The 23,833-nt window shown below is 48.5% G+C and overlaps 1 protein-coding gene across 1 annotated transcript in view; it reads right to left on the minus strand.

The window, feature by feature from the left end:
- Window positions 1–1,199: 1,199 nt before the first annotated feature.
- LRIT1 (leucine rich repeat, Ig-like and transmembrane domains 1) overlaps window positions 1,200–23,833 on the minus strand; it is a 73,288-nt gene continuing 50,654 nt past the window's right edge. The window contains exon 5 of the mRNA XM_069753138.1: window positions 1,200–2,664. Coding sequence (XP_069609239.1) covers window positions 1,895–2,664 — 770 coding nt within the window. The 3' untranslated portion in view covers window positions 1,200–1,894. The remainder of the gene's footprint in view (window positions 2,665–23,833) is intronic.

Raw genomic sequence — 23,833 nt, forward strand, 5'->3', positions numbered from 1 at the left:
TTATCACCCACTCCTGGTTTTGGCTCACAAATACTGATGTAAAATACTGACCAAATACTGATTGTGTTTGTAAGGCTGCCGTCACACTATCACAAAGAAAAAATATTAAACCAATAAATAAATATATATATATATATATATATATATATGTATATATATATATACATATATATATATATATATATATATATATATATATATATGCAAAAAAGTACACATATTTGGTATCGCCGCGTCCAGAATAAGCCAACCTATAAAATGGTCACACTTGTTCCCTCCTTCGGTGTACACCATAAGAAAAAAAACACAGCATAAACCTTTGCTTTTTCATCATGCTGCCAAACAAAAAGTAGAATAAAACGCGATCAAAAAATCATATCAAAATTACAATGGTAGCGATGAAAACGTCATCTTGTCCCGCAAAAAACAAGCTGCCATAAAGCTTCAGCAGTAGAAAAATAAAAAAGATATAGCTTTCAGAATAAAGCGATGCAAAAACAATTATTTTTTCTATAAAATAGTTTTTATTGTGAAAAAGTGGCAAAACGTAAAAAAAAAGTATAAATGTGGCATCACTGTATTTGTACTGACCTGAAGAATAAAGCTGCCTTATTAATTTTACTACACACGGAATGTCATTAAAAAAAAAAATTCCTGAATTCCTGGTGTTTGATCTTTCTGTCTCCCAAAAATCAGAATAGAAAGCGATCAAAAAATGTCATGTGCTCGAAAATGGTACCAATAAAAACGTCAGCTCGACCCACAAAAAACATGCCATGACATGACTCTGTCGGACGAAATATGGAAAAATTATAGATCTCAAAATATAGTGAGGCAAAAACTTGCTGCAAAAAAAGTGTCTTTTAGTGTGTAACAGCAGCCAAACATACATTAAAAACCGATATAAATCTGTTATTTTTTCCATCTGAAAATAGGTTCCTTTATACTACCCCTAAACCAATTCCCTGCCCTTGTTTCAATTCACTACTGGAGAATTGCATGTGCAAATTCCATCCAAAAACATGTACGGTATTTGATTTTGGTTTTTATTTTGCATGTTTTTCTTTTTAGCTAATTTCCAGAATTTAAATGTTTATATGCCTAGAATTTATGTTGTGCATTAATTATAACATATTAAATAACAAGGTAAGCAAATAATGAACACATTTACCATAGTTTAGGAACAATATACACAACATAATATTGATATCAAAATTTATTGATATTTGTAAAACACCAAAAATTATTAGATTGTGCACACAAAACACAAAAAATGAAGATAAACAAAGAAAATGAAGCAGTCCATTTTCCCTAAAAGCATGACTGTATTTTAACAGTGCTAGTAGTGGTCAGCTTATTATACAGTACCTTTTCAGATTATTAAGAAAATGTTATGACCATGCTCCATTATAGGAAACCAGGTTACTTATTTTATACCCAGCCATTGCAGCACTGTGTAGTATGTAAATCAACTGGCATAGCACAAAAGTCTGCAGACCTGCCAATCACACATTGCTGACACTCAAACATTCCAGGTACTATAAACCTTAATAATAAAAAATCACTTTTAGGTCAGAAACAGTGAGAATCTCAGAGGGCAACAGACAATGCAAGGGATCATTTTTTATATTTTCCCTTTACTTTCTGAAGAGTTTTCTAATTTGTTGATCACTGTACCTACAATTTTCTTTGCATTCTTTAGCTGCTAATACCAAATGCAATGCAATCTCGTATTTTGTCTCTTCACTCAAGCTACTTTCATTAGTTCATTGATGCAGCCCACATCATTTATAGAAATTATTTTCTTCATGCTTCCGGCACATGGTGGATATACTCTTCTGTATGTGAAAACATTTCATATATGTAAGTGGCAATCAATGTTAGTCATTTCATATCAGCAAAAAAACTCATTGGGCTGGCTTTCTGGCTTTGGAATTGCTTCAGAATCCACACTGGACCGTGCAGACAGCAACCTATTTGATTCATCTAGATTATGTCGAGTCAAATATTCTCCTTCCGTGCCCTTTGCTTTGGAATTGGGTGCAAGGCTTTCAAATGTCACATAGGAGTCTTGTATGTCTTTAGATTTCCGACCTAGCCCCTTTTTGAATCTTCTTTTCAAAGCTCCACAGCAGACCGTCAAGGTTAAAGGGACAGCAATGACACAGGCTACACTGATCACCACAACATTAATTAGTTTCTGCGTGCCACCAGCACTGACAGCTTCATCAGTGGAAAAAATGATGCATTGCTCTTTTTTAGGTACAAGACCTTTCACACAAACGCATGCAATATATTTTGTTTTGGGCATTAGACCATCTATGGTAATTTTGGTTTTTCCAGGCTCTACATTGATCCTGCGCATTTCTCGCTCTCCAAAGATTGCGTAGAGAACACTGAATACTGTTACATTTTTGGCAAGAGGAGCTTTCCAAGCAAGAGATGCACTGTGGTCAGTATCACCTATAACTTTAACCCCTCTAACCATCCTTTCTGTCACCGGTTCTTTTGTTGGAGAACTGAGCATGATATTGCCTGGATCCTTGATGTCTGGTTTCATAACAGAATTAGGATTTATATTCTGTAGCTCGCTTTCCTGCAGTCTATTACCACCGACTTTAAATTTTTGCATTCCAATGTTCTCTTCTGTAGACTGATATTTTCCTGAAAAAAAGCAGATAATCATGGGAAATATCAATACAGATAACAAAGCAGAAGTATTTAAACATATTCACCACCAAAATATAGATTTTAAAAAATATGACTATCATCAAAGAATGAGATTGCTTACATCCTAACTGGACTTTCTTGCCTTCTCCAAGTTGATGCCAATCTTTCAGCAGGCTGCTAAAAAGACCCTCTGGTTCAGGGAGAAACTATATGTGATGGGCTCTAACATAGATTGTGACAACGCATGTCCTCCCTGTGTTGTCACAATATAGACATCGCGCTTCATATACGTGATGGACACTGTGGTCAAAAATTCTGAAGCATCTTCTGATCTTAGTTTGCCGTGCAGCTGCTCACTTTTGAGATCCACTGCAGAGGTGCATGAAATGTCACCTGGTAAAATGACTCCCTACATTATATTTTGTTCCTACAGCATAAAGCTTAACTTAGGAAAAAAATAGAAACCTATTATTTAATGGCTTATTTCAGGTATCACTATCATACTCTTGCCAAAGGGAAATGAACTTTAAAGGGTTTCAATATGGGTGGATCAGCAGTTTCCAACTGAAGCCGTTATCCAGAGGGGGGGCTGTATGGGGCGCAGCTAAAAGGAGGCCCCCACATGACTGCGTTGCCATGGGAGCAGTGCAGTAGGTTTTCTTTTAAAAAATAAAGGTGTTATTGAGTAAAGGAGCCCGGGGATTGGAAGAGTAGGATTTGGGGTGGGGATTTATGCAAAAAGGGAGGTGGGGGCTTGGGAAAGTGCGGGAAAAGGGGAGATCAGTTACCTTAGACGGGCGAAGTGAGTCCCTCCCACCCTCCCTGTTTTAGCGGTTCTATGAGGCAACGTAGCTTTAGGCAAGATCGGCGAGTTCGTCAATTCTTAAGGTAAAAAAAAAAAAAAAAAAAAAAAAAAGGGGTCTTTTGATTTATATTTCTTTTCTGTTGATTTATTGAAGGCAAGCATTCTGTATTATTGTCACAGTGGCGTTGGCGGGGGGTGGGGTTCTTGGAGTTGGTGATGATGCTGATAGGGTTGATCTGGCTTTTGGTACGGGCTCTGGACGGGGTGTTTACCTCGGGAGCTTTGTGGTTGGTTTGCCCGAAATGGGTTACATGGTGCCCTCGAGCTGGTGGTTACGGCTGAGGGTAAATACGTGTTTTTTGTAAAAATTTTGGGTAGGCTATCTGCCTATTATGAGCCAGATTTTTTAGCTCCAAGAGCCCCCCCCTCGAGGTTTTATATATTTACTGTTTACATGTTGTTATTTATGTATTTGTTTGTTAATAAAATGGCCGCTGTGGCCAAATTATCCAAAAAGAAATTAACGTGGTGGTGTGTTTTCCTGGGTAATAGATGGAGGGGTTAAGAGGGGCAAGGTAGTTGGGGGTGGGGGATGCTTTACGGAATGGATCCTTTATTGGCCATACGCGGTCAAGTTGACGGAGCTGTGTAGTTCCACTCTCCAGCTGACATCTAGTGACCGACAGCACCAAGAACAACTGACGGTGAGGGTGTCAGGTGTAGCACCCCGACCAATCTGATATTGATGATATTGATGACTTATCCTAAGGATAGGCCATCAACAAAACGTACCGGAAAACCCCTTCAGATATTTGGATAGGCCTTGTCTTTCATCATCTTGCCACATGCACAGCTGAACAGTTTGTCAAAAGTAAGAAACTTGTGACATGAGGAAGCAGAACACCAAGCGGACATTGCAGCCATATGATCGAAGCCAGAGATTTCCAGTTTTGACTCTTCTGTCTATAGAACATTACATTATCCATATAACCAACATTATAATAACAGGTTATAAAAGTGTGGCCCACCATCTTATATTGCATTCTATTCAATGTATAGATGATAAAAATTACAATATTTCGAACGTAGCTAAAAATATTGCAAGACGGACAGAACGCTCTTTCTGTTGGGTGCTTTCTAGTGAAAAATGAATCACTCTGCAGAGAACTGGCAGTGAGAATAGTGTTCGAGCATATGGGATCATAGCTGTTGTGAATTCTGTTATCGAACTCCCTCCTGTGGTCATGAATGGTACTTCGGCGAGTTCTGTCCATGGACTCCCTCTGGTGGCTGTGAGTGGAGCTGCTACTTCTGAGGTTCCTTCCACAGGTGACGTAGGTTATTCTTTGGCTGGCTGCTCTATTTAACTCCGCTCAGATCATTACTCCATGCCAGCTAGCAATGTTCTTGTACTGGTTCAGTTCGCTCTTGGATCTTTCTGGTGACCTGTCTACTCCAGCAGAAGCTAAGTCCCTGCTAGTTAATTATTTGTTCATTGTTTCCTTGTTCAGCTGGCTATCATGATTTTTCCTTGCTAGCTGGAAGCTCTGGGATGCAGAGTGGCACCTCCGCACCGTGAGTCGGTGCGGAGGTCTTTTTGCATACTCTGCGTGGTCTTTTTGTAGTTTTTTGTGCTGACCGCAAAGATGCCTTTCCTATCCTCAGTCTGTTTAGTAAGTCTGGCCTCCCTTTGCTGAAACCTGTTTCATTTCTGTGTTTGTGACTTTCATCTTAAACTCACAGTCAATATATGTGGGGGTCTGCCTTTTCCTTTGGGGAATTTCTCTGAGGCAAGGTAGGCTTTATTTTCTATCTTTAGGGCTAGTTAGCTCTTAGGCTGTGAAGAGGCGTCTAGGTCGTGTTAGGTACGCTCCACGGCTATTTCTAGTTGTGTGATAGGATTAGGGATTGCGGTCAGCAGAGCTCCCACTTCCCAGAGCTTGTCCTGTGTGCGTTTAACCATCAGGTCGTTCCGGGTGCTCCTAACCACCAGGTCCATAACACATAACTGTGATATAATTAACACTTGGTGGCTATATGCATTATAAGTAAATGTAAAACTCCTCATTGGGTCACTATTTTAATGGCAATGTTTGTTTTTTATGGTTTATACAATGGGTGTATTATGTAAGGTATGGCAATCTACAGGGTGGGCCATTTATATGGATACACCTGGTTGGGCCATGTATAAGGATATGCATAAATAAAATGGGAATGGTTGGTGATATCAACTTCCTGTTTGTGGCACATTAGTATATGGGAGGGGGAAAACTTTTCAAGATGGGTGGTGAGTAGTGTTGAGCATTCTGATACCGCAAGTATCGGGTATCGGCTGATACTTGCGGTATCGGAATTCCGATACCGAATTCCGATACTTCCCGCGTATCGGATACCGGAATCGGAAGTTCCCAGAATTCAAACTGAACGCAGCAGCCAATGAGGAATGAATGGAAGTGTGGGCACATCCTGTTTAGCATGGTGGGCATGTAAGTACTGGCAAGGCTGTGATTGGCTGCTGAAATGATGTCACTCTGCACTATAAAAAAACGCTGCCGCCATTTTGCGCTCACTCTGCTGTGATTTCAGTTAGGGACAGGACGCTGTGTTCTAACTGAGGGCCAGTTGAGATAGCTAATTGCTTTATTTTGCTTTTCCAAGGCTAATTTAGCAAACGCTGTGTTCACTGTTCAGTTCACCTTGCTCTTGCCTTGCAGCGCTGTTTTAACAGCGTTCTGCAAGGTCTCTGTGTATGTGTGTGTGCATCTCACTCTGTAGTCTGTGTGCAGCCATATACCAGGTTGTATTCAGCTCAGGGGGGGTTCACACTGCCTCACACAGTTCTATCCATTGTCCTTTTTTGCTCATAGTGCAGCCTGCTGCACATTTTTTCTAAAATTTCCTATTAGTGTCTTTCCACCCATCTCCAGCCAAATAGTGGAAAAACACTAGATAGGATAACCTAGAGGGGGGTTTTTGGGCCTTGCAGCGCCGTTTACGGCTGTCTGCACGGTCTCCATGTGAGCGCAGCTCGCCCTGTAGTCTGTGTGCAGCCACAGCCCGTTGTATTCCGCTCAGGGTTTGTCACTGCCTAATACCGTTCAATAACTTGTCCTTTTTTTCAACTAGTGCAGCCTGTTTAAAAATTATTTAAAAAATTCCTATTAGTGTCTTTCCACCCGTCTCCAGCTAAATAGTGGAAAAACACTAGATAGGATAACCTAGAGGAGGGCTTTTGGGCCTTGCAGCGCCGTTTACGGCTGTCTGCACGGTCTCCGTGTGAGCGCAGCTTGCCCTGTAGTCTGTGTGCAGCCACAGCCCGTTGTATTCAGCTCAGGGTTTGTCACTGCCTCATACCGTTCAATAACTTATCCTTTTTTTTCAACTAGTGCAGCCTGTTGAAAATTTTGTAAACAATTTCCTATTAGTGTCTTTCCACCCGTCTCCAGCAAAATAGTGGAAAAACACTAGATAGGATAACCTAGAGGAGGGTTTTTGGGCCTTGCAGCGCCGTTTACGGCTGTCTGCACGGTCTCCGTGTGAGTTAAACTCGCTCTGTAGCCCGATCTGCACCAAAAAAAAAGTAAAGTTCACCAAACACCACTTAACACTTGTGTAGGCCACATTTTATCAATAATAAAGTCTAGTCCACACTTTACAACATTAGTGTTTCTTACACCTGTTAGGAGGAGCATTTCAGGAATAAGCACACTAACGCCTTAGTACTTTTCCGCTTATCTTTATCTGTCAACCAAGATGAAGAGGGCAGGGAGTAAGGGTCGTGGGCGTGGGCGTGGAGCAGGGAGAGGAGCAGGGAGAGGACGTGGTGATTCTGTGCCTGCTGCGGGCACCGGTGACTCATCATCACCCAGTTTCAGCAGGGAACAGTCCTTCATGCGCAGCTTTGTCGGAGAGCGCCGTGCACCGCTGCTGCGTGAAGATCAAATTGAAGCCGTTGTCGGATGAATGGCAGCTAACGCATCGACTTCAATGAGTGCCACATCCTCTCAGGCACAGACCACTGGAGAGCAGCCATCTGTCTCTTCACCACCTGCCAAATTGGCCAGGCAGTCAGAGAGCCCAGGACAGGAGCCGTCTCTACTTCTGTTCTCTGAATCTCTTGGCTTGGAAACAGGGGGCCAGCCAAGCAGTATTGGAGAAATGGAAGAAGAGGCAGTGTGCAGTGACGCCCAACAGCTTTGTCTCTCTGACTCTGAAGAGGCGGGTGGGTCAGTGCCTGCGGTGACCACAGCGCAGTACGCATCTGATGATGAAACTCAGGTGCCGCTTTCTGGTGCGTACTGTGCTGCCGAGACTACCCAGGAGGAGCAGTTGGTGGCAGAGGGTAGTGGAGATGATGAGGTCCTTGACCCATCGTGGCGTGAGGAACAGGAAGGTGGTGGGAGCAGCTCAGAGGAAGAGATTCCCCTAACGGGCCAAAGAGGGAGAGGGAGGGGGAAGACTGCGGAGCCTGTAGCCTCCACTTTGGCACCAGTTAGGAGCCTGTCTCTTTCAAAAGCCAAAAAGGGTGCTCCCAAGACTTGCAGTGCCTGGTCCTTTTTTGACACAGTTGCAGATGACATTTGTTTTGTCAAATGCAAGCTGTGTCATCAGAAAGTAAAAAGAGGTAAAAGTGTCAGCAACCTCAATACCACAAATATGTGGAAACATGTGCGGACCAGGCATGCGGTGGAGTTCCAAAAACACTGAAGACCTAGGACAACCAACAGCGGCAGCTACCACCTCTTCAGCTCGTGTTGCTTCTTCCTCCAACTCACGCACAGCTGGTTCGGCTTCCTCCTTGGATCGCCATGGAAGAACCTCTGGCACTGTTGTCCAGGGACCTAGTGTAATTCCACCCACAGCACCACATTCCCAGTCATCCTCACACTCCCAGCCTAGTCTACAGCCATCGGTAGTACAGGCATGGGAGAAAAGGCGGGCATTCTCGGCAAACCACCCCCGAGCACAGGCTCTGAATGCAGGCATTGCCAAACTTCTGTCGCTGGAAATGCTCTCATTCAGGCTGGTGGAGAATGACAGCTTCCGTGACTTGATGGCATTGGCAGTCCCACAGTACAAGGTGCCCAGCCGCTTTTACTTCAGCAGGCAAGCTGTCCCTGCCCTGCACAAGCATGTGGAGGGACACATAAAACACGCGCTACTGAACGCCATCAGTAGCAAGGTCCACCTCACCACCGATGCGTGGACCAGTCAACATGGACAGGGGCGATACCTTTCCATCACTGCCCATTGGGTTAATGTTGGTGAGCCGGGTACAGACCGTGCGAGTGGCGCAGGACGTGTTCTTCCCACTCCAAGGATTGCAGGAATCCAGTCTGTACGCATCGACTCCTCCTCTTACACCAGTTCCTCAGATTCATCGCTGCAGGATCCGTCACAGTCCACCTCCACATGGACCCGTGAACGTTTACCTATGACCGACATGAGCACAGCCGTGGCCAAACGTCAGCAGGCCGTCTTGAAACTAGTTTCTTTGGGGAATCGAAGCCACACAGCGCAGGAGCTCTGGAATGCCCTAAAGCAGGAGAGCGATGTGTGGTTTGTGCCAGCGAATCTCCAGCCAAGCATGGTAGTGTGTGACAATGGCCGAAATCTGGTGGCAGCTTTAGGCCCTGGCAACCTCACTCACATCCCATGTCTGGCACATGTGCTCAATTTGGTTGTGCAGAGTTTTCTGAGGGACTATCCGGATCTTGATGCACTTCTGCACAAGGCCCGCCTAGAGTGTGCTGACTTGCGGCGTTCCAGCTTGGCAAGATCCCGCATTGCTGCTCTGCAGCGTCGGTTTCGCCTTCCTGAACAGCGCATCATATGTGACCTACCTACCAGGTGGAATTCCACGTTACATATGTTGGAGCGTTTGTGTGAGCAGCAGCAAGCAGTAATGGAGTATCAGCTGCATCAGGCGCAAAAAAGTCGCAGTCAGCGCCGCTCAGAGTTCACAACCACAGAGTGGGCCACTATGAAGGACGTCTGCCAGGTTTTGCGTCCTTTCGATTATTCCACGCGGATGGCAAGTGCAGATGATGCACTAGTCAGCATGACTGTCCCCCTTATCTGCTTGCTTCAAGAAACCCTGCAAGGGATAAGGGATGATGTGGAAGAGGTGGAGGATGAGGAGTCACCTTTTCCATCAGCTTCTGGGCAGTCAGCGCCACGTGGTTCCTCACAAAGGGGTCGGCAGGGGACCCTTTGTGAGGAGGATGAGGAGGAGTCAATGGACGAGGAAGAGCTACGTCCAGAGGAGGCAGTTACACCATTGTCCAGTGGTCAGTGTGTACAGTGAGGGTGGAGTGATGAAGAGCGGGCAGAGATCATGTCTCAAGCAGGGGACAGCGTTTCTGGGCCAGTTGGCAGTCTGCAGCACATGATTGATTTCATGTTGCAGTGCCTGAGAAACGACCACCGCATCGACCACATTCTCAACGTGCCTGATTATTGGGTGTACGCCCTCCTCGATCCTCGCTACCGTGACAATGTCCAAAACCTCATCCCGGCGTTGACACGGGAGCGTAAAATGCGGGAGTACAACGACACACTGGTGAATTCCATAATCTTCTCCAGTCCAACTGAGAAGAGTGCTGCTAGTGCTTTACAAAGCAGCTCAGTGCGTCGAGGCAGTGGAGGAGGAGGCTCTGCACAAAGAGGGAGCAGAAGCAGTTCCTCTGCCCAAGGCAAGCCCAGTATGGCACAACTGTGGAAACCTTTTGTTTGCCCGCCCCAAATGTCTACACCATCACCGGCGGCTCCAGTCAGCAGGAGGCAACGGTTCCGTCAGATGGTGACAGACTACATGGCTTGCCCTCTTAGTGTACTCCCACACGGCTCTTCCCCGTTCAAGTTTTGGGTCTCTAAGCTGGATACATGGCCAGAGCTAAGCCAGGATGCATTGGAGGTGCTGGCTTGCCCTGCGGCTAGTGTCTTATCGGAACGTGTCTTTAGTGCCGCAGGTGGTGTACTAACAGACCGTCGCATGCGACTATCCTCCGATAACGTTGACCGGCTTACTTTCCTGAAAATGAATCAGGCCTGGATCTCGCAGGAATTTGCCACTCCTCTGCCTGATTAAGTAATTGGGTGTCATCCAGGTCTCCTCATGCGTTCATCTTTCTACCACCTGAACTGCTATTCCTGGGCTCCAACACCGCCAGTTGCGGCTCAGAAGTGCAGGCTGCACAGTCAAAACATACGACCCAGTGTTATTGGGTTTCAGTAACGTCAGCTGATCCACAGCTGTGTAGCCGGCAATGTGTCCTGCGACCGCCACGCTGGCACAACAACCTAAATGTAATGGAACCTGTCCCCCCCCTTGGCGTTTGTTACTGAAAGATCCATCTTGTGCAGCAGTAATGTTGCACAAGGAAAAGGTAGCTCTTTTAGTTTAGCTCCTTGCACACGCAGAACTTAACACTTATAAAATGTGTTCACTGATACCGTTATACCATCCCGGAGCTGGGACTTTCCTTCATAATGTGACGCAGCACAACCGTCATTCCTACCCCCTTGGTGCCATGCGCTGCCTCCTCAGCGTTGTTTTAAGCTGTCACGGAGCCTGCGCTGTTCTGTTATCCCTTGGCCATGGCCAGTTTGCGCTGCCTGTCTTCTGACATAATTTGGTGTCAGGATGGCTGCGCCTGTGCACCCGCGCTGCCCGAGAACCCGCCTCGCAGTGTCTTCTAATTGAATCACACTGCGAGCCTGGGATCCATGGGCATGCGCAGTGCATATCTTCACCTCGGGCTCTCGCCCATCTCCCTCCGCCTTCTTTAGACTGTGTGCCGTCAGCTGATCCCTAATAGCATGCCACGGCCGTGACACCGCACAGTCTGAAGAAGAGGGAAGGAGGGGAGTGAGAGTCGAGGATATGCACTGTGCATGCCCATGGATCCAAGGCCCGCAGTGGGATTACATTAGACGACACTGCGAGGTGAGATCTGGAGCAGCGTGAACGCACAGGCACTGACAGCCTGACACCAAATTATGTCAGAAGACAGGCAGCGCTAATTGGGCATGGCCAAGGGATAACAGAACAGCGCAGGCTCCGTGACAGCTTAAAACAACGCTGAGGAGGCAGCGCAAGGCACCAAGGGGATAGGAATGACATCGTGCTGCGTCCCATTACGAAGGAAATTCCCACCTCCGGGACGGTTTTACGGTATTACGTGACACAATTTTTGTGTTTACTTCTGTATTTGCAAGGAGCATAATTAAAAGAGCAACCTTTTCCTTTTGCATCCTTAGGTCTGCACAAGATGGCTCTTTCAGCTACAAACGTCTTGGGGGGGGTTAAAGGTTCCCTTTCAACGTGCTCCAATCAGGCTTCGGCCTACACTCTGTTCCTCTGCTCCTCCTGCTGTCCCTGGGCTCTAACACCGCCAGTTGGTGCCTGGAAGTGCTGTCTGCACAGTCAACAGTCGCTCCTCTGTTATTGGGGTTCAGTAACGTCAGCTGATCCCCAGCTGTGTGTGCGGCAATACCTCCAATCTGCTCCTCCTGCTGTCCCTGGGCTCTAACACTGCCAGTTGGTGCCTGGAAGTGCTGTCTGCACAGTCACAGTCGCTCCTCTGTTATTGGGGTTCAGTAATGTCAGCTGATCCCCAGCTGTGTATCCGGCAACGTGTCATGCGACCGCCACGCTGGCACAACTATCATGTAAGGGGACCTGTCCCCCCCCCCCAGGCGTTTGTTACTGAAAGAGCCACCTTGTGCAGCACTAATACTGCACAAGGAAAAGGTCGCTCTTGAAATTATGCTCCTTGGAAACGCTGAACTACACACTCATGTAATGTGTCCCCTCACACCGTCCAACTGTCCCGGAGGTGGGACTTTCCTTTGTAATGTGACGCAGCACAGCCATCATTCCTACCCCCTTGGCACCGTGCGCTGCCTCCTTAGCGTTGTTTGATTCCGTCATGGACCCTGCGCTGTTATGTTATCCCTTGGCCATGCACAGTTTGCGCTGCCCGTCCTCTGACATCATTTGTTGTCGTCCTGGCTGCGCCTGTGCGTCCACGCTGCCCAAAACGCCACCTCGCAGTGTCGTCTAATGTGATCCCACAGTGGGCCTGGTATCCATGGCCATGCGCAGTGCATATACTTGCCTCTCACTCCCCTTCTTCACGCTTCTTCAGACTAGGCGGCGTCAGCTGATCCCTAATAGCATGCCACGGCCGTGACGCCTCACAGTCTGAAGAAGCAGGAAGGTGGTGAGTGAGAGGCAATGATATGCACTTCGCATGCCCATGGATCCCTGGCCCGCAGTGGGATTACATTAGATGACACTGCGAGGTTGTATCTCGGGCAGCTTTGACGCACAGGCACTGCCAGCCTGACACCTAAATGATGTCAGAAGACGGGCACTGCTAACTGTACATGGCCAAGGGATAAAATTACAGCGCGGGCTCCGTGACAGAACCAAACAACGTTGAGGAGGTGGCGCACGGCACCAAGGGGGTTGGAATGACAGCTGTGCTGTGTCATATTACAAAGGAAAGTCCCACTTCCGTGACGGTTTGACGGTGTGAGGGGACACATTATATGAGTGTGTACTTCAGCGTTTGCAAGGAGCATAATTTTAGTAGCCACCATTTTCCATGTGCAGTATTACTGCTGTACAAGATGGCTCTTTCAGCAACAAATGCCTGGGGGGGGGGGGGTTAAAGGTTCCCTTTCAACTTGCTGCACTGCAGGCTTCGGCCTACACTCTGCTCCTCATTGATTCCCTGGGTTTCAACACTGTCAGTTGCCACCTGGAAGTGTTGTCTACACAGAAAAAACACAAGCTGATGTGTCAGTGGGGTTCAGCACCGCCAGCTGTTCCCCTGCTTTGTAGTCGGCAACGTGTCCAGCACAAGCCACGCTGGCACAATCGAACAAAAGCTGCCACCAGTGCAGGCTTCGGCCTACACTCTGTTCCTCTCCTCCTCCTGCTGACCCTGGGCTCTAACACCACCAGTTTTTGCCCTGAACTGCTAGCTGCACAGAGAAAAACACCAGCCAATGTGTTAGTGGGGTTCAGCACCGCCAGCTGTTCCCCTGCTGTGTAGCCGGCAACGTGACCTGCAAACGCCACGCAGGCACATGAACTGAAATGAAAGGGACCCTGCCACCCACCCCAAGGTGTTTCTATGTATAACAGCCACCTTGTACAGCAGTAATGCTGCATTTGTACAAGGTGGCTGACTTTTTCTCCTTGCCCACGTGGAACTCAACACGTACAAAATGTGTCTCATTGAGACCATTCCACTGTCCCTGAGGTGTGACTTTCCTTTCTAATGGTACGCAGCACCACCCTTGGTAGCGCTGCCCGTCTTCTGACATCATTGGTTGGCTGCCTGTGCCTGTGCGTCCGCCCTGCCTGACACAACCCCCCTCGTTGTGTTATATATTTTCGCTGTGAGGGTGTGATTGATGGGCATGTGCAGTGCATATGTTCGCCTATGTTAACTCATCTCCTTCCGCCTTCTTCAGACTGTGCGGCCTCATGGCCGTGGTAGGCGATAAGGGATCAGCTGAGGCCGCACAGTCTGAAGCAGGTGTAAGGACATGTGTGAGCGGCAAACATATTTAATGCACAAGGACACGAATCCCAGCCACGCAGTGTGAATTTTTGAAAACACACTGCGGGTCTGGGTTTCATGGCCATTGCTAACCGCACCGGCCAACATGAAATGAGGTGAGAAGACAGGCAGCGATCACAGCGCATGGCCAAGGGATCACAATAGCGCAGACTCCTGTACAGCAAATAACAACGCTCAGGAGGCTGCGCCCAGCACCAAGGCATTATGTATGTGCACCTGTGCTGCGTCTCATTAAAAAGACAAGTCACGCCTCCAATACAATTCTACTGTTCAATGGGCTAAATTGTGTACGTCTTTCATTCTGCGTGTGCAATGAGCAAAACTTAAAGAGCAACCTTTAACTTGTGTAGCTTTACTGCTGCACAAGGTGTGGCTCTTCAACATTGTAACACCTGAGGGTGGGTTAAAGGTTACCTTTGAAATTGGTTCAATTAGGCTTCGGCCTAAACTCTGCTCCTCCTGCAGACCCTGGGCTCTAACTACAACAGTTGGGGCCCGGAAGTGCTGGCTGCACAGAGAAAAACACTCACCATTGTGTCAGTGGGGTTCAGCACCGCCAGCTGTTCCCGTGCTGTGTAGCCGGCATCGTGTCCAGCACAAGCCACGCTGGCACAACAGACCAAAAGCTGCCACCAGTGCAGGCTTCGGCCTACACTCTGCTCCTCTCCTCCTCCTGCTGACCCTGGGCTCTAACACCGCCAGTTTTTGCCCGGAACTGCTAGCTGCACAGAGAAAAACACCAGCCAATGTGTTAGTTGGGTTCAGCACCGCCAGCTGTTCCCCTGCTGTGTAGCCGGCATCGTGTCCAGCACAAGCCACGCTGGCACAACAGACCAAAAGCTGCCACCAGTGCAGGCTTCGGCCTACACTCTGCTCCTCTCCTCCTCCTGCTGACCCTGGGCTCTAACACCGCCAGTTTTTGCCCGGAACTGCTAGCTGCACAGAGAAAAACACCAGCCAATGTGTTAGTTGGGTTCAGCACCGCCAGCTGTTCCCCTGCTGTGTAGCTGGCAACGTGTCCTGCAAACGCCATGCAGGCACCTGAACTGAAATTAAAGGGAACCAGCCCCCACCCCCCCAGGTGTTTCTATGTATAACAGCCACCTTGTACAGCAGTACTGCTGCATTTGTACAAGGAGGCAGACTTTTTCTCGTTGCCCACGGTGAATTAAACACGTACTAAATGTGTCTCATTGAGACCATTCCACTGTCCCTGAGGTGTGACTTTCCTTTCTAATGATACGCAGCACCACCCTTGATAGCGCTGTCCGTCTTTCGACATCATTGGTTGGCTGCCTGTGCCTGTGCCTCCGCCCTGCCCGACACAACCCCCCTTGTTGTCTCCTATATTTTCGCTGCGAGGGTGTGATTGATGGGCATGTGCAGTGCATATGTTCGCCTGTGTTCACTCATCTCCTTCCGCCTTCTTCAGACTGGGCGGCCTCATGGCCGCGGCATGCGATAAGGGATCAGATGAGGCCGCCCAGTCTGAAGCAGGTGTAAGGACATGTGTGAGCGGCAAACATATTTACTGCACAAGGCCATGAATCCCAGCCACGCAGTGTGAATTTTTGAAAACACACTGTTGGTCTGGGATTCATGTCCATCGCTCACCGCAACGGCCGACATGAAATGAGGTCAGAAGACAGGCAGCACTAACAGCGCATGGCCAAGGGATAACAAGAGCGCAGACTTCTGTACAGCAAATAACAACGGTCAGGAAGCTGCGCCCATGCACCAAGGTGTTATTTGGGACACCTGTGCTGCGTCTCCTTAAAAAGACAAATCACGCCTCCACTACAGTTTGACTGTAGAATGGGCTAAATTGTGTACGTCTTTCATTCAGCGTGTGCAAGTAGACAAATTAATAGAGCAACCTTTCACTTGTGCAGCATTAATGCTGCACAAGGTGTGGCTCTTGTACTTTGTAACTCCTGAGGGGGGGTTAAAGGTAACCTTTGAAATTGGTTCAACTAGACTTCGGCCTACACTCTGCTCCTCGCCTCCTCCTGCTGACCCTGGGCTCTAACACCGCCAGTTTTTGCCCAGAAGTGCTAGCTGCACAGAGAAAAACACCTGCCAATGTGTCAGTGGGGTTCAGCACCGCCAGCTGTTCCCCTGCTGTGTCGTCAGCAACGTGTCCAGCACAAGCCACGCTGGCACAACAGAACAAAAGCTGCCACCAGTGCAGGCTTCGGCCTACACTCTGCTCCTCTCCTCCTCCTGCTGACCCTGGGCTCTAACACCGCTAGTTTTGGGCCCGGAAGTGCTAGCTGCACAGAGAAAAACACCCGCCAATGTGTCAGTGGGGTTCAGCAACGCCAGCTGTTCCCCTGCTGTGTAGCCGGCAACGTGACCTGCAAACGCCACGCAGGCACATGAACTGAAATTGAAGGGAGCCTGCCACCCACCCCCAAGGTGTTTCTATGTATAACAGCCACCTTGTACAGCAGTACTGCTGCATTTGTACAAGGTGGCTGTCTTTTTTTCCTTGCCCACGTTTAATTAAACACGTACAAAATGTGTCTCATTACAGACCATTACAATGTCCCTGAGGTGTGACTTTCCTTTTTAATGACACACAGCACCCCCCTTGGTAGCACTGCCCATCTTCTGACATCATTGGTTGGCTGGCTGCGCCTGTGCGTCCGCCGTGCCTGAAACCACGCTCCTCGTTGTCTTACTTATTTTGACTGCGAGGGTGTGATTGATGGGCATGAGCTGTGGATATCTTCGCCTGTCTTTACTCATCTCCTTCCGCCTTCTTCAGACTGTGCGGCCTCATGGCCGCGGCATGCGAGAAGGGATCAGATGAGGCCGCCCAGTCTGATGCAGGTGTAAGGACATGAGTGACAGGCGACAAAATTTACTGCGCAAGGTCAAGAATCCCAGCCCCGTAGTGTGACTTAAAGAAAAGACACTGCGGGTCTGGGTTTCATGGCCATCGCTAACTGCACCGGCCAACATGAAATGAGGTGAGAAGACAGGCATAGCTCACAGCGCATGGCCAAGGGATAACAAGAGCGCAGACTCCTGTACAGCAAATAACAACACTTAGGAATCTGCGCCCAGCACCTAGGTGTAAATTTTGACACCTGTGCTGCGTCTCCTTAAAAAGACAAGTCACGCCTCCACTACTGTTTGACAGTATAAGGGGCTAAATAGTGTAGGTGTTTTATTCTGCGTGTGCAAGGAGCTAGATTAATAGAGCAACCTTTTACTTGGTCAGCATTAATGCTGCACAAGGTGTGGCTCTTGTACCTTGCAACACCTGAGGGGATTTAAAGGTAACCTTTGAAATTGGTTCTACTAGGCTTCAGCCTGCACTCTGCTCCTCTCCTCCTCCTGCTGCCCCTGGGCTATCACACCGCCAGTTGTAGCCTGGAAGTGCTAGCTGCACAGAGAAAAACACCAGCCAATGTGTTTGTGGGGTTCAGCAACGCCAGTTGTTCCCCTGCTGTGTAGCCGGCATAGTGTCCAGCACAAGCCACGCTGGCACAACTGACCAAAAGCTGCCACCAGTGCAGGCTTCGGCCTACACTCTACTCCTCTCCTCCGCCTGCTGACCCTGGGCTCATAACACCGCCAGTTGTAGCCTGGAAGTGCTAGCTGCACAGAGAAAAACACCAGCCAATGTGTTAGTGGGGTTCAGCACCGCCAGCTGTTCCCCTGCTGTGTAGCCGGCAACGTGACCTGCAAACGCCACGCAGGCAAATGAACTGAAATTGAAGTGAGCCTGCCCCCCACCCCCAGGTGTTTCTATGTATAACAGCTACCTTGTTCAGCAGTACTGCTGCATTTGTACAATGTGGCTGACTTTTTCCCCTTGCCCACGTGGAACTCAACACGTACAAAATGTGTCTCATTGAGACCATTACACTGTCCCTGAGGTGTGACTTTCCTTTCTAATGATATGCAGCACCCCCCTTGGTAGCGCTTCCCGTCTTCTGACATCATTGGTTAGCTGGCTGCGCCTGTGCGTCCGCCCTGCTAGAAACAACGCCCCTCGGTGTCTTATTTATGTTGTCAGTGAGGGTGTGGTTTATGGGCACGAGCAGTGCATATGTTCGCCTGTCGTCACTCATCTCCTTCCGCCTTCTTCAGACTGTGCGGCCTCATGGCCGCGGCATGTGAAAAGGGATCAGCAGAGGCCGCCCAGTCTGAAGCAGGTGTAAGGACGTGTGTGAGCGGCGAAAATATTTACTGCTCAAGGCCACGAATCCCAGCACCGCAGTGTGACTTTATGAAAAGTCACTGTGGGTCTGGGATTTATGGCCATCGTTAACAGCACCGGCCAACATGAAATGAGGTCATAAGATGGGCAGCGCTAACAGGGCATTGCCAAGGGATAACACAAGAGCGCAGACTCCTGTACAGCAAATAACAACGCTCAGGAAGCTGCACCAAGCACCAAGGCGTTATTTGGGACACCTGTGCTGCGTCTCCTTAAAAATACAAGTCACGCCTCCACTACAGTTTGACTGTAGAATGGGCTAAATTGTGTACGTCTTTCATTCAGCGTGTGCAAGTAGACAAATTAATAGAGCAACCTTTCACTTGTGCAGCATTAATGCTGCACAAGGTGTGGCTCTTGTACTTTGTAACACCTGAGGGGGGGTTAAAGGTTACCTTTGAAATTGGTTCAACTAGGCTTCGGCCTACACTATGCTCCTCTCCTCCTCCTGCTGCCCCTGGGCTCTACCACCGCTAGTTTTTGGGCCCGGAAGTGCTAGCTGCACAGAGAAAAACACCCGCCATTGTGTCAGTGGGGTTCAGCAACGCCAGCTGTTCCCCCACTGTGTAGCCGGCAAAGTGTCCTGCAAACGCAACGCAGACACAAAGCTGACTCCAGTGCAGGCTTCGGCCTACACTCTGCTCCCCCTGCTTACCCTTTGCTCCAACACCGCTAGTTGGGGCTGTAGGAAGACAATCTTTAATAGGCAACGCATCCTGGTTCCAGCACCGTCAGCTGTTTCCGGGTAGTGTAAAGCTCACTGAGACGCCTATGCTTGCCCCGTCGTGTTGCGGTCGGGTTAGCCAACTCCAGGGTGCCTCCAGTTTAGGAGCTTCCTATGTGGGCTGTGTGAATTGGTAGTCAAGGCTGGTTCTGTAGTGCCAGTAGGCCAAGCTCCCCCTGTAGGACTGTTGGGGTTCGGTAACTGCGGCTGCCTCGCGGCCTAGCTATTCTCTCCTCTCCTGTGGGCCTTCGGGTCCACCACCTGGTTCCAGCACCGTCAGCTGGTTCCGGGCCGAGCCTTTGGCTTAGGTGCCTCCTCCTGGGTATCCGAGTTCCGCCAACGCCAGGCGGTCCTTGGTAGTGCTTTTAAGCGCGGGCACCTACAGCTTAGTAACCGGGTTCCAGCACCGTCAGCTGGTCCTCGGTCGTGCCATTGGCTCTTGCACACTGGGGCAACGCATCCGGGTTCCAGCACCGCCAGCTGGTTCTCGGCAGTGTTTTTGTCACAGGTACTCCCTCGTGCCAAGCCTGGTACCAGCACCGTCAGCTGTTTCTGGGTAGTGTCAAGCTCACTGAGACGCCTATGCTTGCCACGTCGTGTTGCGGTCGGGTTAGCCAACTCGAGGGTGCCTCCAGTTTAGGAGCTTCCTATGTGGGCTGCGTGAATTGGTAGTCAAGGCTGGTTCTGTAGTGCCAGTAGGCCAAGCTCCCCCTGTAGGACTGTTGGGGTTCGGTAACTGCGGCTGCATCGCGGCCAAGCTGTTCTCTCCTCTCCTGTGGGCCTTCGGGTCCACCACCTGGTTCCAGCACCATCAGCTGGTTCCGGGCCGAGCCTTTGGCTTAGGTGCCTCCTCCTGGGTATCCGAGTTCCACCAACGCCAGGCGGTCCTTGGTAGTGCTTTTAAGCGTGGGCACCTACAGCTTAGTAACCGGGTTCCAGCACTGTCAGCTGGTCCTCGGTCGTGCCATTGGCTCTTGCACACTGGGGCAACGCATCCGGGTTCCAGCACCGCCAGCTGGTTCTCGGCAGTGTTTTTGTCACAGGTACTCCCTCGTGCCAAGCCTGGTTCCAGCACCGTCAGCTGTTTCTGGGTAGTGTCAAGCTCACTGAGACGCCTATGCTTGCCCCGTCGTGTTGCGGTCGGGTTAGCCAACTCCAGGGTGCCTCCAGTTTAGGAGCTTCCTATGTGGGCTGCGTGAATTGGTAGTCAAGGCTGGTTCTGTAGTGCCAGTAGGCCAAGCTCCCCCTGTAGGACTGTTGGGGTTCGGTAACTGCGGCTGCATCGCGGCCTAGCTGTTCTCTCCTCTCCTGTGGGCCTTCGGGTCTACCACCTGGTTCCAGCACCGTCAGCTGGTTCCGGGCCGAACCTTTGGCTTAGGTGCCTCCTCCTGGGTATCCAAGTTCCGCCAACGCCAGGCGGTCCTTGGTAGTGCTTTTAAGCGCGGGCACCTACAGCTTAGTAACCGGGTTCCAGCACCGTCAGCTGGCCCTCGGTCGTGCCATTGGCTCTTGCACACTGGGGCAACGCATCCGGGTTCCAGCATCGCCAGCTGGTTCTCGGCAGTGTTTTTGTCACAGGTACTCCCTCGTGCCAAGCCTGGTACCAGCACCGTCAGCTGTTTCTGGGTAGTGTCAAGCTCACTGAGACGCCTATGCTTGCCCCGTCGTGTTGCGGTCGGGTTAGCCAACTCCAGGGTGCCTCCAGTTTAGGAGCTTCCTATGTGGGCTGCATGAATTGGTAGTCAAGGCTGGTTCTGTAGTGCCAGTAGGTCAAGCTCCCCCTGTAGGACTGTTGGGGATCGGTAACTGCGGCTGCCTCGCGGCCTAGCTGTTCTCTCCTCTCCTGTGGGCCTTCGGGTCCACCACCTGGTTCCAGCACCGTCAGCTGGTTCTCGGCAGTGTCTTTTGCTCTTGTACCTTCTGCTCCCCATCCTGGTTCCAGTAACGTCAGCTGGTTCCGGGCAGAGCCTTTGGCTTAGGTGCCTCCTTCTGGGTATCCGAGTTCCGCCAACGTCAGGCGGTCCTTGGTAGTGCTTTTTAGCACGGTTACCTCCTGCTTAGTACTCGGGTTCCAGTAACGTCAGCTGGTCCTCGGTAGTTCCATAGGCTCTTGAACCTTCGGGTAGCCATCCGAGTTCCAGTTCCATCAGTTGGTTCTTGGCAGTTTCTCAGCCTTCTTGTACCTTCTGCTACATTTCCAAGTTGAAGACCCTAAAGTCGACGACCCGGAAGACCACCCCGATGACGACGACGACGGCGGAGACGACGACGGCGGAGACGACGACCCTGGAGACGACGACCCTGGAGACGACGACATGGAAGACCGAGAAGCAGAAGAACAAGAGGCTGCAGAACAAAGAGCAGAAGAACATTAAGCATAACACTTAATATCAGAGCAAAAGATATTATCTAAATTATATGCAGAAGAAGTCTAAGCAGTGTATGGGGGTGAGTCCGTTCCTCCTCGTGGTGCCCCTGGATAAAGCCTGATGCTGCAGGCCAAACTGAACGCGGACAAATGTAACTTTTGTGACTGGCAGAACGGAAGGTGTACTCTTCAAACTTTTATAGATAACAACTACGGGAATGCCTGTGACAAATGAGAATATGATGAAGAAGTAGAATAGGAAGAATAATAATAGTTGAATAAAATTAATATGAAGAATGTAATCAAAAAAATAAAATAGGTAGAAGATGAAGAAGAAGATGAATAAGGTGAAGAAGTTGATGTCAAAGATGCTGATGATGAAGAAGATGAAAGTGTGGGAAAAGTAAAAAAAAGAGAAGGGGAAGGGCGTGGAATAGTGAAACATCAATATCTGACAAAATAAAAAAAAAAATTACATAGTCAATATCTTTGTCACTCCGAACGTCTTTAAAAAAAAAAAAATGCTATTCTATTTGATTGGGCTAAACCTCTATGACTTTAATGTCTCCGCCACCTCCCCAAATACATCCTGCATTATTCTTAGTTGTTTTCCTTCATGTAGAATGAACCTACAAGGAAAGAAAGGGTTTATTTTAATTCCGATATTTTGGTCCCATTGACTTGCATTGGGATCGGGTATCGGTATCGGCGATATCCGATATTTTTTGAATATCGGCCGATCCAATCCGATACCGATACTTTCCGATATCGGAAGGTATCGCTCAACACTAGTGGTGAGTGACCATGGCGGCCATTCTGAAGTCAGCCATTTGTTAATGCAAATTTATCAATGGCGCACACAGTTGTACCCATATAAATGGCCCACCCTGTACTTTTATAGGAACCTGTCATGCTGTCCAGTCCTATCTGCAGACCTCATGGCATTAATCAGGAGGAGATAAGGAAATGATTGATATATGCAGTAGGTCTGCGGGAAAAATTTTTTGTAAGTTGAGTAATAATTAGCAGTTGACAGCTATCTTTCAATGCACATATATAAAAGCACATGACTAACTAAGGCCACCAACATGCCTCCTAACCACAAAAAGAGCAACATTTATACTGCAAAACTATTAAATGATCTGTTCAGCCCTTTTTGCTGTATAACATTCTGCCTCCAGTCCAGACACTATAGGCTCAATTCATCAAGACCAGAATTGTTCACTCTGGTTTTGGTGAGACATGCTGAAGTCAGACAGCCCTGATTCATGAACAGGTATATGCCTCTTCATAAATCAGGAACATTGGACGAGTAGCATACACCTCTGTGTACACTTCCCCTTAAATCAGTGTTCCCCAAGTCCGGTCCTCAAGAGCCACCGACAGGTCATGTTTTCAGGATTTCCTTAGTATGGCACAGGTGATGGAATTATTGCCTGTGCAGGTGATGCAATTATCACCTGTGCAATACTAAGGAAATACTGAAAACATGACCTGTTGGTGGCTCTTGAGGACCAGACTTGGGGAACACTGCCTTAAATCCTACTCTAGGCCCTGCTAGATGAAGTGAAAAAAACACACCCAGCGAGATAAAAAGGCAAATGGATCCGATAAATGCAAATAAAACAAAAGTTACGTGTAAAAAATACTTTATATTAAAAAACACTATGTATTATGACTGCATACAGCCTTCTTTAGGTGCACATATGCATGCATGTAAAAATAAAGATAAAAATGCATGTAAAAAAAGTACTCAAAAAACTTGATGAAAAAAAGTGCACATAGCTTTAATAGGTGCAGAAAATTTTCAACATCAATAACTCACCAAAAGCTCATTTTGAGAAAGTAGCCTAATAGTATAGGTTAGATTAAATAAATGTGTCACATATTAAAACTGTCTAGTCTAAGTTTGCACTGTCTAAATATATTTCAATAATTGTTGTTTAATGAAGTTTAAGATATTACTTTATAACCGTCTTCAAACTGTTATTCCCAGGATGGTCCCAGAATTTGTTTTGAATGCATTAGCATTTTTGTAGAAACTTTTTGGTGACTACTTTCAATGTTTACAGTAATCTAACTACCATATTTTTTGGATTACAAGACACACTTCCCCGCAAAAAAAAATTGGGGGGGGGGGAAAGGGGGTGGCTGCGTGGAGCGGGGACTGAAGAGGCAGAGTCTCTAATGCAGGAAGCTCCAATCTGTGCTACGCCGCCCTTGGTGACTACTTTCCCAAAATCCAATGAAATTGATGGGAAATGAGGGGACTCCGCCCCTCAGTATTTTCTGAAAGCCCGGAGCACGCCTCAGCCTCACACCACAGAGCACCCCATCCTTCTAGCCCGGGGCCCACAGCATGCCACCACCACCTGCTCCCTGCAGCAGCGACCCTGCCTTCAAGGACCCCACTCCACCCCAGTCACCGCCC

This window comes from Ranitomeya imitator, chromosome 2 (assembly GCF_032444005.1).
Source record: "Ranitomeya imitator isolate aRanImi1 chromosome 2, aRanImi1.pri, whole genome shotgun sequence".
Classification (NCBI taxonomy): Eukaryota; Metazoa; Chordata; class Amphibia; order Anura; family Dendrobatidae; genus Ranitomeya; species Ranitomeya imitator.